Raw genomic sequence first — 19,890 nt, forward strand, 5'->3', positions numbered from 1 at the left:
TGAGCTAACTCTGCTACCAGTCCACTAATGCACACTGTAAAGAACGTTTGTACGGAGGTGTTTTGGTAAATTGAGCCAGTGTGTGTTTCCAGGCTGTAAGTTAATGTTGGGATTTTAGTTTCCTTTTCAACCCCTGCTCCCTCTTTGTCAGAGTGACCTTTCTTTTTGACAGGTTCCAGGTGCAGATGTGGCAATCAATCAATATATGTCAGCCTGTAAAGTGTGTTCAGGTGAAAAAGGTAAAATAGTGGCTGCCTGATTGCTTCATTAATCTCTGCTCCCACATCCTCAAAGGACAGGGTGCTGAAGCTTCTCCTGGTGTATCTGTTTGCTGTTTCAGTGCTCGGGCCCTCTCTCCTTGGCACTCTTGCAGTGGGTAGTATTTGTAGATGTCATCCTTGCTGAGTGGTCACTGCAGAAGTGGCAGCACTGGTCTTTAATTGCATGTATTAACGTGGCTGCACCTACTGCTTTCTCATGGCCAACAGATAATGCTGAGGAAACATCAGAAGCTTGAAACACTCCAGTCCTGTCCTATTCATAGTAAGAAATGAGCAGTATTTGAAAAATTAAAAACATAGCTCCTGAACGAAGGAGTGAATAAGGCAGGCAACAGCAGCATTAACCCAGTTCTGAATACAAGGTCTGTAGATGGGATGGCACAAGTGTCCTGCATGGCATCTGGAGCCAGATTTGGCCTTTGAGTGTGACATTCCTGGCATGAAGCTGTTAAGACTAGCAGTGTGAGGACCTATAAAAGGTGCTGGCTCTGTATGTGAGAGCTTATAGAGAATTTGAGTATCATGAGAGCATGATGTTCATCACTTGCTGTTGAATGAAAATTCACCAGCAGCAGTAGAAGGATCCGAAGCTCCCTTTCATGGCTTGCTCCTTGATGTCATGTAAGCCTGCACAGCTTGGGTTGCAAAGTAGAGGGAGGTTTGTGCACAGGCAGGGGCACCCAGTCCCAGATAGCTCATGTGTGCCCTGCAGGGAGAGGGACCTCACTGCTGTAGGGTGAGTGCTGGGTTTTAGCTTCTATAGGCTGGGGCAGAAATCCAGGCTGGTGTAGGGTCTGTCAGGCAGGGTTGTGGACCAGACAGGCTAGATCACCTGTGGCAGGCTCTGTTCTGGCTCTTCCTTGGATTGTGCTTCCTTTCAGGGATGGAGTGGCTGAGACAGGAGGTGCTGTCTGAGGGTGATGTGCATCTGTGTGGTCTGCAGGACACAGGCAAGGGCAGAAAACATGATGGGGACTGTGCTGCAGTCTGGGCAGGCTAGGATGTCTGGGTAGGATTCTTCTGGCAAGGAGCAGATTTGTGCTGGTATATTGAATTGCTGTTGCCCTTGTACACATTTTACCACCCTACCTTTCCCCTGCAGCACAAGTGAGGGGGTGACATGGCAGAGCTTTGAGAGCGCCTGGGGTCTGAGCACTAGGGAGTCTCTGGCAATAGCAGGGTAAAGAAAAGCAGGGCTTTCACACAAGCAGGCAGTTGTGGCAACCCCCTCAGCCCTTTGGTACTTGGGCACAGACCTCTTCAACCCAACCTGCAGGGCACCCACCTCCCCATTATTCTGTGCTCTTCCTACTCCTCCATCCTTGTGTCATCCCTCAGCCAGTTCCTTTAGGACTAATCCTTAAGCAGGTGCACAGGGAGAAGCTGCAATTGTCTCTATAAATCTGCCATCTTGCTGATGGGTTTTTGACAGTAATGAATGTGGAGGAGGGATGGGGAGAGGTGGTGGGGGAGGATAACCAGGCATACAGGAGCGTGCTGGGCTCCTCACGGATTTTTTGCAAGTTGGGCTATGGCAGATTGATTGACCTGTGAGCTGACAAGCAAACAAGGCAGTCAGGCTCTTCATTAGAGTATTAATTAGCTTCCAGGGGCTCTCCAGGAGCTGCTTCTTAAAGTTTGGTTTATTAGGAGCTGTCAGGTTGAAACCATTGTCTTGGAGAGAGAAACTGGGAAACACTTTTGCCTGAACCTTATTTTGAGAGTGGGGTAAGCCAGAGCTGTGCTTCCCCTGAAACCCTTCACTTGAGTGGGAACACAGCACTCTGCTGCCCTTCTGCTATCCATGACAAACAACCACTGACAGCAGTTTGGCTGCACTGGGCTGGTGGTGGCCAGTGAAATCTAAGGAGTGGAGAGCAGAGGACTCTTAGTTTTTTGTCCAAGACCCCATCTGTGGCAGCTGCAGAGAAGCTGCTCAGTATCCTGCTCATCTTCTCTGAAGACTCAGTGAGTGGCCAAGCAGGTGATGGTTGTGACTGCACAGGGTGGGGGTGAGGCAGAGAAGAATTGGAAAACCAGGCTGCTGTATGGCACACTTAATGCTGGGGGAGGAGGGCGGACAAACAATTGCCAAGACACTTGTGGAGTATAAGGAGAGGCTTTCCCTAAAAAATTAAAGATATTGCTGTTAATGCCTTTCCTCCGTCTCATTTCTTGGTAACGTCTGTATGTGAGGTATCTTCTTAGGGATGGATGTGGAAGATCCTTTTCTATGATGAGTGGCCAGTGGGCTTCTGACCACACTCTTAAATTGAAGCTAAAACAAGTGTTTTCAAGGGCCACAAAGTGCTCACTTTAAAACCTGACACTATTTGCTGCTGGCAGCATCCAACAATAAAGCTGAACAAGGAAACCTAATGAGCTGGATACAGAAGTTAAGTCTGGAAACTTAAGTTTGCTGCTTTCTTGATCCCAGAGTGCTTTTTCTCTGTAGGATAGCACTGCTTCCCTGTTTTACAGCACCTGCTCCATCTGGCAGATAGTTTTACTCTTGCTTGAGTGATGAAGGAGGTCAAAAAGTGCTCAGGAGAGACAGGAGGCTGTTCATCAGCAGCTGCCACTACGGTGCAGAACAGCTTCCTCTCCTCTGGGTGCTCAGGGACCTGCGCCTTTCCCTTCACCACCAGTGGGGCCAGACCTCCTGTTCTGGCTCAGAGCTGCTGCTCTTTCCTCTTGGCTTCCAGCACACTGTAAAGACAAAATGAAAGGGTTCAGTGTTATGTGACCCAGGGCTGTTTCCTTGCATAAACCTGCATTAGAGACCTGGCTGGAGCTCCTTTTGAGGTAGCACGGGTGAGTTTGCTGCCTCTACCTCATACCCCTGGTAGTCTCCTACGCTGCATATTTTCTTGAGAAGCTATATCCCCACCCTTGCCAGGTCCTCTGGGACAGCTTCCCCACTTAGACTTGCTGCTGCCTCTTTGGCATAGTTATTTATCCCATGCTGGCACCCCAGGGTGCCTTTTCTCCACACTTAACCATCACACTCCATTCTTGTCCCCCATCTTTTCCGTATACTGTCACTGTTACAAATACCTGAGAGCCTTCTCTTGCTGCCTCTGTAGTGCATAATATACCCTCTAGTCTTTGGGCCCTGGTTTGTGAATACAGGTTTGAGGTGGGATTTCTCCTGCTGGGTGTTTCCTGGCTGGTTTTGTCAAGCTAGCTGTGGAATTGGAGAGGTACTCTGCCATATCATTCAGCAGGAAAGCTGGACCAGTGCAGGTCATGCATTGGTGTGAGCTTACATTGGTGTCACTAGAGCCAAAGCACCCACCTCACGCTCGCAGGCCCTTGTCCTCATGGGGGACTTCAACCATCCTGATACCTGTTGGAGGGACGGTACAGCCCAGCACAAGCAATCCAGGAGGTTCCTTGGTTGTGTGGAAGACAACTTCTTTCTGCAAGTAGTAGAGGAGCAGACAAAGGTGCCGTGCTTGATCTCATGCTCACCAACAGGGAAGGGCTGGCTGGAAATGTGATGCTTCAGGGCAGTCTTGGTTGCAGTGATCATGAGATGATCAAGTTTGAGATCCTTGGGACAGTGAGAAGAGCGTGCAGCAAGCTCACTGCCCTGGACTTCAAGAGAGCAGACTTTGGCCTCTTCAGGAACCTGCTTAGTAAGGTCCCATGGGATATAGCCCTAGAGGGCAGGGGGGGCCAAAACTGTTGATTGATATTCAAGGATGACCTGTTACAAGCTCAGGAGTGTTGCATCCCAGCTAGAAGGAAATGCAGTTAGGAGGGCCAGGAGACCTTGGATAAGGAGCTGCTGAGGAAACTTAGGGGGAGAAAATAGGCTTATAAGATGTGGAAGCAAGGACAGGCAGCCTAGGAAGAATACAGGGATGCTGTCCAGGAAGCTAGGGACCAAGTTAGGAAAGCTAAGGCCCAGTTAGAATTAAACTTGGCTAGGGATGTGAAACATAACAGGAAGGGATTCTGAGATACATTGCAAATAAAAGGCAGACTAGGGACAGACAGACTAGGCCCTCTCCAGAAGCTGTCAGGAGAACTGGCTACCCTGGATTTGGAAAAGGCTGAGGTTCTTAATAACTTCTTTGCCTCAGTCTTCACTGGCAAATGCTCTGACCACACCACCCAAAAGGCAGATGCTGGGACTGTGAGAATGAAAACCTGAGGCCCACTGTACGAGAGGATCTGGTTCGAGACCATCTTAAGAACTTGAATGTACACAAGTCCATGGGACCTGATGAAATCCATCTGTGGGTCCTGAAGGAGCTGGTGAATGAAGTTGCCAAGCCCCTGGCCATCATATTTGAAAAATCATGGCAGTCAGGTGAAGTTCCCGACAACTGGAAAAAGGGAAATATAACCCCCATTTTCAAGGAGGGGAAAATGGATGACGCAGGGAATTACAGACCAGTCAGTTTCACCTCTGTGCCTGGCAAAATCTGGGAGCAGATTCTCCTGGAAGGCATGCTAGGGCACATGAAAAACAACAAAGTGCTTGGTGACAGCCAGCATGGCTTCACTAGGGGGAAATCCTGCCTGACCAATTTGATGGCCTTCTACGACGGGGCTATGGAAATAATGGACAGGGGTGGAGCAGTTGACATCATCTACCTGGACTTGTGCAAAGCATTCGACACTGTCCCACATGACATCCTTGTCTCTAAATTGGAGAGACATCAATTTGATAGGTGGACCACTCGGTGGATAAAGAACTGGCTGGATGGCCATATGCAAAGAGTTGTGGTCAATGGCTCAATGTCCGGCTGGAGACCAGTAACGAGTGGTGTCCCTCAGGGATCAGTGTTGGGACCGGTCTTGCTCAACATCTTTGTCGGTGACATGGACAGTGGGATTGAGTGTGCCCTCAGCAAGTTTTCCGATAACACCAAGCTGTGTGGTTCGGTTGATATGCTAGAGGGAAGGATTGCCATCCAGAGGGACCTTGACATGCTTGTGAGGTGGGCTGATGCCAACCTCATGAAGTTTAACCATGTCAAGTGTAAGGTCCTACACCTGGGTCAGAGCAATCCCAGGCACAACTACAGGTGGGCAAAAAGGAAATTCATGGTAGTCCTGCGGAGAAGGACTTTGGGGGTGTTGGTCGATGAGAAAATGAGCATGAGCCAGCTTCAGTGTGCACTTGAAGCCCAGAAAGCCAACTGTATCCTGGGCTGCATCAAGAGAAGCATGACCAGCAGGTCGAAGGAGGTGATCCTGCCCCTCTACTCTGCTCTTGTGAGACCTCACTTGGAGTACTGTGTGCAGTTCTGGTGTCCTCAACATAAAAAGGACATGGAGCTATTAGAACAAGTCCAGAGGAGGGCCACGAGGATGATCAGGGACTGGGGCACCTCCCGTATGAAGACAGGAAGAGTTGGGGCTGTTCATCCTGGAGAAGAGAAGGCTGCGTGGAGACCTCATAGCAGCCTTCCAGTATCTGAAGGGGGCCTATAAGGATGCTGGTGAGGGACTCTTCATTAGGGACTGTCGTGACAGGACAAAGGGTAACGGGTCCAAACTGAAACAGGGGAAGTTTAGGTTGGATATAAGGAGGAAATTCTTTACTGTTATGGTGGTGAGGCACTGGCACAGGTTACCCAGAGAAGTGGTGAAAGCTCCATCCCTGGTGTTGTTCAAGGCCAGGTTGGATGAAGCCTTGGGTGATATGGTTTAGTGTGAGGTGTCCCTGCCCATGGCAGGGGGATTGGAACTAGATGATCTTAAGGTCCTTTCCAACCCTAACTATTTTATGATTCTATACTGCATGCAGGCTTGCTTTTCAGCCCCCTGACAAGACTGACAGTGCCAGGACACCTGCGCTGCATTCAGGATATGCTGCTCTGTTCAAATTAACTGTCTTCATGCTTGCTTTTTTAGGAGCCATTTTTTCACTTCAGTTTCAAAGCACGCTCTGCTTCTCTCCTTAATATCTCCTGAGTGGTTTTCAACTCCCATTTGCAGCATGCATACACAGAACTACAGTGTCAGCCTGTTTGCAGTCTGTGCACATGCAACTTCTTTGATGTCATCTTGAACATCTTTTCAACACACACTTTAGCTTCTCATTGATTTGCTGTTTGCTCTCCTTGGACTAAAATACTCCGCAGTGAACTGTACTTAGACATTGTCCAGCTCTAAAGCTTTGTGCATCCCTGATGTCCTTGAAGACATCAAAAACAGAATCAGCAGGGGCAGCCCTTGGGGAAGAGGAAGCACTGGTGATGAGTGGGTTTCCAGCCAGGCGTTGACCACCGTTCTCCTTCCCCAGGCTGTGCATGGAGCCCCAGCCCCTTGGTTGTCATGCTGGTCTCTGCAGGGTGAGAGGCCTTGGGGTCAGCAGGCTCAGTGCTGCAGCAGCATGATTTTTCTCTTGCTGCATCCTCAACCCTCCGGTCAGAGTGGTACCCAGACAAGTATCCTTCCCAAAATGTCTGAACAGCAGCTTCGGCTGTTTGTCCACGCCTGGAACCTTATGCTTCCATATCACGTTGGATGCTTCTCCTGGGATGAGAAACTTCTGTGTAAATCCTTCACACAGCCAAGCTATGATCTTGTTTTGAGAACAGTGCTGAAAAGCGAGGCAGAGAGATGGCCCAGCCCAAATTACTCTAAGTCCCCTGCTTCTTGCCTTTGTTACCACTGGTTTGACTGATGGTCTGGGGGTGGGACACAATGGCTTTGCTTTTCAATGCAGCAGTGACCTGCTGTCCTGGTTTGAGCAGTAGCAGTCATTTTTCTCCTTCTCGGTAGCTGGTGCAGTGCTGTGTTTTGACTTTCGGGCTGGGAACGGTTGCTGATAGCAAGTATGTTTTGAGTTACTGCTCAAATGTTTGGTTTTGTCCAAGGCCTTTTCTGAGCTCATGCTCTGCCAGGGAGGAGGGGAGGGCAGGAGGAAGGAGAGACAGGACACCTGACCCAGGCTAGCCAAAGAGGTATTCCATACCATAGTACATCATACCCAGGATGTAACCGGGAGAGACCCGGAAGGGCTGGAGATCTGGGGGATGGAGGAGGTATGGGTTGGTGCTCGGTCAGGCAGGGTGGGGTGAGTTATGGGTCAGTGACTGGTGAGGTGTTGTATTCTCTTCACTTGTTATTGGCTTTATCATTATTATTTGTAGTAGTAGCAGCAGTAGTGATTTGTGTTATACCTTAGCTATTAAACTGTTCTTATCTCAACCCGTGGGGGCTACATTCTTTGGATTCTCCTTCCTAACTCTCCAGGAGTTGGGGGAGAGAGGGGGGGAGTGAGTGAATGAGCTGTGCAGATTTGGTTTAAACCACAACACCTGCACAGCCAGGTAGTGCAGCAATGCCGACATAAAGGGAGCAATTTCAGTAAAATAAATCCAGCCATTTCTTCTCGTGATTTTATCTTGTGAGATTAATAACTCTGTGTCGGCAGAATAAACAAGGACAATTTTTATCTGAATGCTTTTCCAGAATATAGGATTCATAAAGGGCTCAGTATTGTGGGGTTTCTACCTGTACTGACATTGTGAACAACTAAATTCCTGGCTTCACTGAACCTGAGATCTGCTTCCTTAGTACTTCCTTAGAGCAAAATGGCAGGTTCCAGACATGCTGAACCTATGGTTCAGGGTCTTTTTTATTTCAACATGTATAATAGAAGTTGGCTCCCAGGGCTATCTTACTTGCTTAAGTAGGAATTTGGGATGCTGTTAAAGAAAACTTCTACATTTTCCCCATCCCATATAACAGAGAAGCAGGGTGTGCAGAGTGATGACTCTATAGCCCATCCTGCTGTAATACTTTCTTGGTCCTTAAGAAGTTCAAGACAAATTTCTTAAGCAACAACAGATGGCTCATTTCACTTGGTTGGTCTTCCACACAAGGAGCTGAATGCACTGATTATGGAGGCAGTAGCATCATGAGTATTTTGAGTGCAGGTAGAGCAGATCTAGCGCTTGATTTCACAGAAGAAATTGATCCTCATCCCTGACACATGCTGCTGGCTGCATGGTCCTGAGCTTGTGCCAGCATTTTCGCCACTGTTTACTAAAACTGCCACACCTCAGTTTACTAAACCTGCAGAAAATTAATGTGGTGGAAGGAGACAGTTACAGGTGAGTAGAGTGCTTTGGATGGATGCAGTTGTGTCCTTCTCAAGGGACTTCCATCTTTGCACAGAGGGAAGCACTGGCAACCTGGGCTTATCAGGGCTGGTGCGGGCAGTGTCCAAAACACCTCATGATCCTTCCTGGGGGCTGTCTGGAGAGCTTGCTCTGTGGATGGCAAGAAAATTGCATTTGCTGTCACCCTCAGCATCTCATCTCTCTCTGCCTTGCAGCCAGCTTTTTACCTGTAGCTGCAGGAAGCTCTCAAATCAAATACAGTACATGCAGAAGTCAGCTATGCGCTACATGGTGCAGTTGTACTCTTAGCGTGCACCTACGCAAACTTCTCAAATATGTTTCTGGCAGCCTGCTAGGAGGTTGAGCCATTAATGGCCAGCCTCCAGAACAGCATGGGAGTTTGTGTGTGGTGCTGCAGTGTGTGTGAGAACTTGCTCTTCAGGTACATTTGAGTACTTTCTTTTTCTCCCAGATTGATGGAACGTTCCTTTGCTTGAAATCTTTCTGATGAGGACTTGATTAAATATCTCAGTATGTTACTTTGTTTTCTTTCTTCATCCTCATTGGCTCTGGCTTGGTACTGAATTTGTCTTCCAGTGATCCTATCTCCATGTTTTAATTTACAAGTGATCAGTGAGCTGTATATTGTTTTCTGACAGCAGGCACAACTTGTGCTGGAAATCTTTTATTCCTCCCTCCCCTCCTCTCTCTCCTGCAGAACTTTTTCATTCATTTTACTGGCAGGAAGGTTTCTGGTTTTAGTTTTGTGGGGCATTTTGCTTTGGGGTAGATTTGTTTCTTGCTGTTCTCTAGAGAGACATGGTTTCTCTTTCTTGGGGAAGTTCTTGCTTTTCCCAGGCTAGCGGCACATCACAGATGGAGATCTCTGGCTTATCCATGACCAGACCTTGGAGGCTGTGAACTTTCCAGCTTTCTCCATCCCTGAAGCTACACACATGGCCTTTTCCATATATGCTCAAGATGTATGGCTTCTGGGCTTAGAATAGACTTTCTGGGTCACATATGCATGCCTCCCCGAGGCCACACTTGGTTACCTGTAGTATGTTAGCTGCTCTGGAGGCTCCAGCATGGCATGGCTGGTAATCCCATGGCTGAGCAGATGTCCTTGTCACTGCCTGCATGCAGTCTTCACACCACAGCATGAGGCATGCAGCGATGAACTTGACCCTGCTCCCTATGTGTTTGGTAGGTCAGCTGTCTTGACTGTGCTGCTTTTGGGAGTTGGGGGGGGGCACTAGGCTGTTTGTCAGTAGGTTTGGATGCTGTGGTGCTCATCTTCTACAGGGCTGGAGCCAACAAGGGTACAGCAGAGAAGGCAGGTTCACTGCAGGGTTTGAGGGGAGATGCCTGTTCTGTTTTGCCACAGCACCCTGTGATAGCATTTTGAGTACATCATGCTGCACTTCCCCAAGCTACAGTAGCACAGTGAGCTTCAGGGCACGAGCCAGTGCTTGGGGCTGAATTCAGAGCTGGGGTTGTTGGTATCAGTGATGGTCACCATGGATGTGCACCAGTATGTAAGTGCTGAGTGCACCTCGCTGGAGCAGCAGGCTGTGAGGATGGGGAACACCTGTGTCTGATGGGCTATGGACCTTGCAGCAACTTGCTGAAATGCAGGTCACGTGGTTTATTCCTGGCCTCTTTCTGTCCCTGAGAGGAGGTGAATCACTCCAGCTCCTAGGCTTGCTCCTGGGGCTGAGAGCACCCACCAGTTCATGCTGCAAGAACACTATTTACAGCATCATACAAAGAACAGTAAATGTGGGGAGAAATGTCATATAGCTGATGTTTAGCAAAGCATGAGCAGTACCTGCAGACAGGCTAAAGCTTCTCAAATCCCAGGGAAGTGGAGTAGCATTTCGGTGGCTTTTGGGGTGATGCCAAGGGATATGGTAAGGGTGGCTGAAGGCATGCCAGCTCCTTCCCACTCTGCACAAGGTCTCTGCCCTGGCATAGCCCTCTGTATCAGAAAGGAGCATGGAGAAGTGAGGATTTAGCTGTACAAAATTAGTAGGCTAGAGTGATTGCAGGAAGATCTGCAAGAGGGGGGAGAGCTCCAGCTGTGGATCTCTGTTGCTGCTGCAGACAGACATATATTTTGCTTTGTGTTTTTTTGCACATCCAACCTAGAGCAGCGTATTTGCAGCCTAGACATAAGCAGTTTGGGGGCTGTAGGAACTCTTGGCATTGCTTCGAAACCAGCACTCCTGAAGGTCAAGATGGTAGGTTAGTGTTCAAAGGTTTGAGAAGCCTGCTTGGGAGGGAGCAGCAGCAGAGCCTTCCTGAGGAAAGGGTTAACACTCTCTCTGCTTCCCATGGAGCTGCTCTCTCAGTAATTCGATCATGTCAGCCTGTTTGCAGGCAATAATTCATTGTTATAGGAACACTACAGTAAAGTGACAAGTTAATAATGGCAGTAATAATGGCAGGCAGAGTCTAACGCTATTTCCCTTTCCCCTGCTCCTGTTGCACCAGCAGCTTCCCATGTTGGCTAATGCAGTTTGCAGCCCTACTAATCCAGTTTCAGGAGGAATTGCATTCTGTTAAAAAGAGAATAGCAGAAGTTGTCTTCTGCTATGTAGCCATGTTCCTGCCATTTCGGGGGTGGGGGGTCGCCCAGCGCTTGGAAGTCTCTGTCTTTACTTTGCAGTGATTTCTGTGCCAGATAAGCAAAGTCCTCCTAGGAGAATCTCATCTTCCTTCTATGAATGCCATTCCTCTGGTGCCTCTTTTCTGAAAGGCTCATGCTTCTTTCCCTTTTGAACATGGTTTGCTTTCAGCTAACCTAGTAACCTGAATCACCCACCCGTTGCCACACTGAGTCAGAGGGCTAGTGTGTACTTGCTTGATTCCCATTGCCCCATTTCTCCATGGTCATTACCATGGGTGTCCTTGCAACTTGTGGAGGTGGAGGAGGCTCTTCAGCCCTGCTTTGTGAAAGGGAAAAGGGCTGGCAGTTTTAGTGCATGTCTAAGCCTGTTGCAGAGCAGTGACCTACACACAGGTCTCTTGAATCACAGGTGAACATCACCCAAGAGGAATTTGGGCACTAAGTGCTTTTTGGGCCCTAGCAAGGAAAATGATAAGGCACCTCTGGGTTGTGACTGTAGGCTGAGGAGCCAGGTGAGTATGTGCCAAAAGCCCAGTCAATGCCCTTCAGGATGTTGGAGAGATAGAGGTTCCTTGCAGGAAGTCACGTTGGGTCTGTGCTCCTGGAAATAAGTCATTCCTGACCAGCCTGATAAACCCCGTGTCTGGTGCTAAACTGGGGCTGGGTTCAGGTTGGGTTGGCCTTGTTTCTGCTTACACCCCCCGCATCATACATCTCAGTGAAAATCCCAGCAGAGGCTTTTAAAAGTAGGACATTCCCCAGGAAAACCTTTTGCAACACTTCATCAGTTCTCTCCAGGCAAGAGAATCTTCTGGAGGAGCTTTCCCTGGAGGGCATCAGCCTGCAAAGTGGGACAGCGCCTCCCCGCTGTGGTGAGAGGGCTCCCCAGGGGCTCTGTGGGCTGCAGGGTTTTCTATGGGGCTGTTGGGGGGGAAGGCATCTTCAGCTGCAATTAGACATTGTCATTCACAGGACTTGGTAACAGTGGCTCCCAGGTGGGAAGTAAATTCCCACTATTGTATTTTCTTGCTGTCTACAAGGGAAGATGATGTAAGCAGTCTGAGATACAGCATCTTTTAATTGCAGAACTTGAAGGTACAGATTGCAAAGTGCTTTGGTAAAGGTAAGTGTTGTAACCCCTGCTTGATAATTAGGAAACAGAGGGCAGGGAGCCAAGTGGCTTCACCATTGCAGCGACTCAGCAGAAAAGCTGTGAATCACATCACTGCCTCTGATGGCTGCTTTCCCTTCCCCCAGTTATTTGTGTAACTGTGCTTACCACATGTCCAACTTGAGGAGACTGATTGCCTGCTTGATGGTGTATGGAAAACTCCTGCTGTATAGACCAGCTTGTAGAGCTCCTAGCCATGTGGTAGCTTGCTGTGGTTGTAAGGTGGTATCTGACCTGGCCCCCAGCCCAGAGGTGCAAGCTTTGAAGACCAGGGACTGCCACAGGTATCCTGAGACTGTGCATGTCTTCTGATGTCTTCTATCCTGTGCTGCCTGCAGGGCCACTGCCCAGGCACTGCTGAAGAGTTCAGTGCCTGTACTTGTTCTTCACAGAGCCTGCACTGCTTTACAGGGGCTGCTAGACCAGGGTAGCTTAAAAAAAGAGAAAAAATATGAGGATTGTTACCATGACTTGTTGCCAGTGTAAACTGAAAGCCTTACTAGCGTACATAGGGCCAATTACAGTACATCAAGGTATGATATCATCTTTACTGGCTGGCACCCCTCAGGGAGCCAGAGGACATTGTGGCAACAGGATTATGGTCTGCAGATGATGTGCATGATAATTTCACCTAGATACATGCACCTGTTTCCCTCACTAAGCAGATGTTCGGGAGGCTGTTAAGAGAACATCAGTCTCTTGACAGTGTAGCAGAAAGTGCCACATAGCCGTGCCTGTTCACATCACTGTGCCCACCACCTCTGCTGCCTGACAGAGAGCTGGAGCAGCCCTGCCCGGGCACACCGGAGCTCTGGCCCCTGGGGCTGAACACATCAGTTCAGCATTTGAAGGCCAAGCCCTTTTCTGGCTCTCTGCCCAGGCAAATCAGTAAGCCAGGAAAGGGAGTTTCCCTGTGTCAGGAGGGCAAGGTTTGGCTGGCTCAGTGCCTGGAGTCTTGCATCCTCACCATCCAGCAGCTACAGTCATTTCCATGTCATGGCAGGCATCTTTAAACATGACCTGGCAAGTTGCATGGGACACAGAGAGACTCACCCTTTGCTAGAGTAGACTTACAACCAGGTTGGAAAGAGTGTTGTATTATACCATTACCCTCACCATCACCCTGGACCACCAACTTCAGGATTATTTCTCCCTTCTCCTTTTTAAATCATTTTCCCCAAATGCAAAGTGAACCTTTTGGATTAGTTTGCATATCTGTGAATGATGGCTGATGATCATCCCTGTGGGAAGGCAAAGCACAAGCTGCCCCAGAAAGCGTCCCGTGTCTTAACCAGACTGTGGCAGAGGATCTCTCCCCTGGAAGAGCCTGAAAACCCACCTGTAGCCCAAAGGTGAAGCTGCCCCAAGGTACCTGTGTGCCACAGTGCTTCCGACTCAGCAGTTTTCAGCCTGTGGTCTGTAAAAGCTGTGAATTATTTCTATAGGATCTGCAAAAGGTAATGAAGAAGAGGTAGGTATGCATTTACTATGAGGAGCTAGTGCCTGGACAGGAAAGCATTTGGTGTTCACAGACTGGAAAAGACTGAGAATGTCCTCTCTAACTCTGCAAGGGAAACAAAACCTGCACTTGCATCTTCCGTTGTGTGCCTCCATTAGGAAAGTAAGTCATGTTAGATGAGAAGTGCATTGGCAGGGGTGTCATTACCTATCACAGATACCTCTAATCTCGGGGAAACTCCACACACAGTGTAGGAACCCCTGCAAGTGTGTGCAGTCTAGCAAAGGGAAGACCTGTAATTCCCTGCCAGGGACTGCTGCTCCAGCTGTCAGCAAGCAGGAGAAGTGATCATCTCATCAAGATCTGGGGGAGTACGCAAATTCCTGGATGCTGGCTGCAGTGGCTGCCAAGGAAGGCTCAGAGAGCTGGGGGATTTAAGATCTCATTTTTGTCATAGTTAATAAGATTTCTTCCCCATCATCCTCATCCCCACAATAGAAGACATTTTCCCAAGTGTCAAATGGAAGCAGGGAGAGCTGCACGGAGGCCATGCAAGAGCTCATGGATGATCTCAGGGATCCATGCACAGCAAAAATTGCCATGATTATGGTGTGGGAACACGCTTTCACTGCTTCAGTGAAATACATCTGTCATGTGTGAGGTGCAGGTCTGTCAGCCCAGACACCAGGCTTAAAATTGGTCCATGCCCATCCTCATTTTCATCTCCTGGAGTTGCCATGATTTGGGAAGAGCACTGGAAGGGGTGCTTACATCTCAGCTGCTCTGTGCATACCGTGGCTTTGTCTGTGCGTGTGTTAATATTGAGCAACCCCACCACACACAGCATGTGTATATACTGCATTTTAATAGCTATAGAACTACTGACTTAACATACATGGTTGCTATAGTAACAGAGGTTTCCTTAGTAACGGTTGCAGAAAATAATCCGGTACCAATTAAAAATAAACTGTTTGGAAAGGGGGCTGGGGGAGAAAGGAAACTGCTGAGAATCACCTTCCCCTTTATTGGTTCATCTCCCAGGGACTTGGAAGATTGATTAATGCTCAAAATAACCTTTCTTAACCAGTGGTGAGCTGAAAAGGTGGGATGAGTGTGGGTGCATTGGCTAAAGCAGCTGTCCTGAATGAAACAAAGGGGAAAGAGCATGTCCTGGGGTATGGCAGAAATATAACAGGGTGATGCTAAATCTCTCCATTAGGTTGAAATCTTCAGGGTGAAAAAACAAGGAACTATTTCCCTTCTTCCCTCTGTCCACTCTCTGTGTGCCATACCCCTTACACAGCCATGGGTCTTTATTGGCATACTGATTAGAGCCACGGGCAATCAATTTAACAGGATGCCTATCTCAGATGCTCTCTTAGAGCAGAACTGTGACAGGAGTTCATCCCTCCCATTTGAAGCTGTTTGCCTGTGCCCATCCTATTGCTCGTCTCTGTCACTCATCGCTTGTGCCAACAGGCATCCGAGACCCTCGGCCCAAGGGGAGCTGGAAGCAAAGCCAGGATGCAAAGTGAGGAGGCCATGTGTCGGTGAGAGAGAGGAGACAGCGTTGCTTCCTCTCAAACAGAGAATGCGTGGGATGGGTTTCCAGGGTGTGGATGTACACAGCTCCCCTGGCAGCCTGCAGTTGTTTGTACCTGTGGTGCCACACGTGTCATGCCAGTCGTGCCTAGGGCACTCACTAGGTTAAGAGAGTCACCAGTTGTCAGCGGAATCCCTTCGCTCTGCAGCAGGAGAGCATGCCCTCTTTCAGAGGGCGCTGCCATGCGAGGGGATGTGAAGGAGGAGAAGCTTTGTGTCTTGCCAGGAGCTGTGCCTCCTCCTGTCTGTAGCCAGCAGCACTCCCAGGCAGGCCAAGCACAAGTGTCACAGGAGGGCACTTCATCTCCTCCCCTGCAGACTGGAATGCCCTGGGTCAAAGGCTTGGGTGACAGGCGCAGCCTGACCACGCACAGTGGAGGCTTCATCTGCTCCTGCAGGGAGAGAGGAATGGGAAAACCAGTGTGGCACTCTCCTTTCAGGGACAAGAGCCAATGACGCTGCCATGTCATCTTCAACACTGTGACTGGTTAGCTACCCATGTGACAGGAGTAGAGTCTTGTTTAATTCGCCCTTCATGGAGATGGTTTTCTTTGTTGACCAGTTTCTCTGTTCAGCAGTTCATCGCTCTGAGGTGCAAGTGGTATGATTTCTCCATTAAAAAAAGCATTGAATATGGGTGTACTCTTCTTGCTAGATTTGGTGCCTTAGATCACAGTGAATTAAGAAAGGAAGTCTTTTAAATGACAAACTGTGAAAAAGCAGCCTGTTGCTTAGGGACATGGTGGGAGCATCTACAAGTAGAGCCAGGGGTGAAAGAAGAGAAATTTGGTAGGAGAACGTTGTCTTAAAGGTACAGGTAAGACCCAAGCAAAAGCTGCCATGTCTGTAGTTGGGGCAGGGCTCTGTGGTCCTCCCCAGACCAGTTCAGTTTCTTTTCCATGTTAATGACCCACCTCTCCTCATCCTTCCCTGTTCTTCCCTTACAGTGACCAAGCTGCAGGTGAGCAAGTCAAAGCGGAGCATCACTCTGGTGGAGAACCGTCCCATCCCACTCAACTGCTCAGTGAAGTCCCAGACCAGCCCTGACTCACACTTTGCTGTGCTGTGGTATGTCCACAAGCCCTCCGACGCTGATGGCAAGCTCATCCTGAAGACCACCCATAGCTCAACCTTTGAGTATGGCACCTATGCAGAGGAGGAGGGGCTGCGGGGCCGGCTGCAGTTCGAGCGCTCAGCATCAGGAGGGCTCTTCAGCCTGACAGTGCAGCGAGCAGAGGTCCGAGACAGCGGCAGCTACTACTGCCACGTGGAGGAGTGGCTGCTCAGCCCCAACCATGCCTGGTACAAGCTGGCAGAGGAGGTGTCAGGGCGGACAGAGGTCACCGTCAAGCAGCCAGGTACCACGTGGGGTACTCTTGGCACTGGCTGTTGTACAGGGCTCATGAGCTTGACAAGCTTTTCTGGGGCAGCAGGGATGCTCTGCACTTCTTTCCACCACAGCCTTGTCACCCCCTCCTTTTATCCTCATGCCTGCATAATCCCTGCACAAAGAGGGATGTTTTTCCCATTTGATGAGCCCCTTCTCCATTTAGGCTGGGTTGGCATGCATTTGCATGTCCCCACATCAGGGTTGGCCATGCCCCATGATCTAGAGGTCTGCTGTGTCCAGCCAGGTTTCTTTATCCTCAAGAGCATCGCGTAGCAAGAGTGTCAACTAGCGACCTAGTGAGAGAGAACTGGTGTGTGCCTACCTGGGAAAGCATTTTATGCTTTGCACACAGTTTAATTTTACTCTGTGCCTGTATCCTTGCAGACTGAGGGAGCTTTGTCTCTTTTCCCTCTGTGCTGTGCACATGACATGTGAGTAATGAGTTTAATGAGCCACGGAGCTGGCTGCCAGGAAAGGAGAAATCTGCAAGTGTTTTCCTTGACAGTGGACATCATTGGTAAAGGTGGGGTGATGGAAGAGCATTTTTAGTTCCCACAAGCCCCCACAAAGCTTCGGACAGAGCTGCTTCCTGCCTGTCCCAGCTCCTCATTTCTGTGAGATGGCTGTGGAGTCGTTAGGGAGGAGGGATCTGTGATCTGTCCCCCTTTGCATCACCTGCCTCTCTCTGGGAAGTCCAGTGTGGGTCACTGCAGAGGCTGTACCAGGGAAGTCAGACTGCCCGTGGAAAGAAGGTATGAAGGAGTTAGGAGTGACACATCATTTCACATAAAAGGGCTGATTGCAGTCACCCACCCTCCACCCTCCATATATCAATGAAATTGTGGAGTGAAAATCAGGGAAATTCCCAAGGCAGCAGAACACAATCTCTGACTTTGCCCTCCTGCTACTTCTCATTTTGTTACTGGGAGATTGTGTGTTTCCAGTTCCTTGTGCTGAATGAGGCATTGTTGGTGGTTAGCCTGAGATTTTCAGAAGGCCCTAAAAGACACAAATCCCGTTTTCTCTTCCTCTTCATATGTTTAGTTTTGGGGTTTTTTCCCCATGGATTTTTTTTTTTCCTCCCTTTCCTCAATTTTTTTTCATCACACCCCAGGACTATGGCCATGCAAGAAGTGCTTGTGGGGAGACAAAGGACCCTTTGCAGCCCTGAGTCACCTTGCATTTCTCATGGCCTTTTCCCACAGATAACCGCCTGCAGGTGAACCAGACCCACAAGAACATCACAGTGCTGGAGAACCAGTGGGTGACCCTGGAGTGCGTGGTCAGCAACCGGACCAGCCCCTCATCCCAGCTCTCAGTTGAGTGGTACGTGTGGCGGCCAGGCCACCCGGAGAAGGAGGTGGTGGCCCGGCTGAGCCGGCAGAGCATCCTGCGCTACGGGGACCTGGTGGCACTGGGCAACCTGCGGAGCCGGCTGCACCTGGAGAGCCCGTCCCCAGGTGTCTACCTCCTCTCCATCCAAAATGCCACCGTGCAGGACAGCGGAGCCTATGACTGCCGTGTGGAGGAGTGGCTCCTTGACCCCAGCGACCGCTGGTACAAGCGGGCAGAGGACCTCTCTGGACTCATCACTCTTACTGTCAAGCAGCCAGGTGAGGAGGATCTCATGCCAACAGCTTTGAGCAGCACTCTGCCATCTTGGGTCAAACACACAAGTCACTATCTATCTGTCTCTGACAGCAGGTCTGAGCAGAGGGCAGGACCACCAAGCTACCGGCCATGCTGATAATTTCTTGCATGTCTTCTTGGGCGCACTCTTGTTTCTGTGGAAGGAGCACAGAGCAAGCCCTGCAAAGAGCTAGATGGGCTTGGGATTTTGTCACCACTGCAGATGTATTGTTTTCACAGCACTTTTGGAAGATTTTGGTAGGATATGCTTCCAGTTTTACTCACATTTTGATAGTGAGATGGGGGAAGCTGTCTGTGCTTCCCAGTCATGTGCCTCAGGGGCAAGGTTTCTGGCATGAAAAGAGTAGCAGAGGAGATCAGTACCCTTGCTGGTGTCCAGCTGCTGCTCCCTGTTCTGTGGGTGAAGAAGCAGATGTGGGCTTTGCAGCTCCAAGGGTTTGTCTGTCAGTTGGGATGAGGATTTGGGCTTCTTGATGGGGCAGGAGCTGGCTATGAGGAACCTGCTTCTATATGGACGAGAGAGTAGTTGAGGGCTTCCTGATTACCCTCTTGCCAGTGACAGTGGTTCAGGTGGATCCTGCTACCTAACGCCATCATTTTGGCTATGCACAGACACACACAGGCAGGCATCAAGAATCCAGATGCTCTTGCTAGTATCTAGTGGAGAAAAAAGTGGTACAGAAGTAGTCTGTTCTAACAACAGATAAGCTTCAAGGACAGTTTACCTTGGAAAATAGGGATTCCTAGGTTTTGAGACATATGACTCAAGATTAAATGTTTTAAAGGCTATAGGTTAAATAACAGTCACGGTCCTCATCCGCTGGATATTTTCCAGCATATAAAACAACTATTCTGCAAGTTCTGCTGTGGTGCTTTATGTCTGCCCATTCCAATGAGGTGACTCTGCAGTGGAGCTGGCAAAAGGGTAAGATTCTGGAAAGGTTTTTATGGTCATTTATGGCAGAGGAGATTTTCACTGCAGAGATTTTCACTCACTCAGGACAGCACAGCTCTCTTCTGCCAGGTCCTTGCTTGGAAAACTTTGCTGGCCTAGATGGCTTGAACAGAGGATAAGGCCTCCCCAGGTAATCCCTGTATCCCAAGTGCCCGCATGGCTGTAAGTGCAGCTCTTCATCCAGTTTGAGAATTGCCAGCCCTGATGGAGGGAGAATGAACAGCAGGGGAATCCTTGAGGCTCATCTTGAATTGTGGAAGGATGTGGAGTGGGAAGAAGAGAGGAATAATTCCAGACAATTTTTTCTCTAAAACTGCTACGTTGTTGTGTGTTCTTCTTTCATAGCAACCAGTACTTAACAAAATTACTAAACTTGCTTTTGACTCATGTCTCATTAGTAAGGATCTCCATGCTCATTTTTCAGGACTATAATCATGAGCAAAGAGAGGACAAAAGAACCTCTCGGCACCTTCAGACAGCAGTTCTGTTTCTGCTTAACCTGCAGAGGTGGGGAGTCTTTGTGTTGGTTTTGACAAACTGTTTCCTTCCCTTCCTCCCGTTTTCCTCTGTAGTCCTGTTTCTGCTCAGGAGTCTTCCTGGAGAAGCTGTGAACAGAAAACAGTTGTGTTGCCTAAGGCCTAAAGGGCTCTGGCCTTG

The 19,890-nt window shown here is 49.2% G+C and overlaps 1 protein-coding gene across 2 annotated transcripts in view; it reads left to right on the plus strand.

Moving 5' to 3' along the window:
• Positions 1-19,890, plus strand: part of LOC101870424 (immunoglobulin superfamily member 3) — a 103,305-nt gene that overhangs the window by 78,244 nt on the left and 5,171 nt on the right. For both annotated transcript variants that reach the window (XM_034060225.1, XM_034060226.1), the window contains 2 exons: positions 16,186-16,596; positions 17,834-18,241. In XM_034060225.1, coding sequence (XP_033916116.1) covers positions 16,186-16,596; positions 17,834-18,241 — 819 coding nt within the window. The remainder of the gene's footprint in view (positions 1-16,185; positions 16,597-17,833; positions 18,242-19,890) is intronic.

The sequence above is a fragment of the Melopsittacus undulatus genome, chromosome 2 (assembly GCF_012275295.1).
Source record: "Melopsittacus undulatus isolate bMelUnd1 chromosome 2, bMelUnd1.mat.Z, whole genome shotgun sequence".
Taxonomy (NCBI): Eukaryota; Metazoa; Chordata; class Aves; order Psittaciformes; family Psittaculidae; genus Melopsittacus; species Melopsittacus undulatus.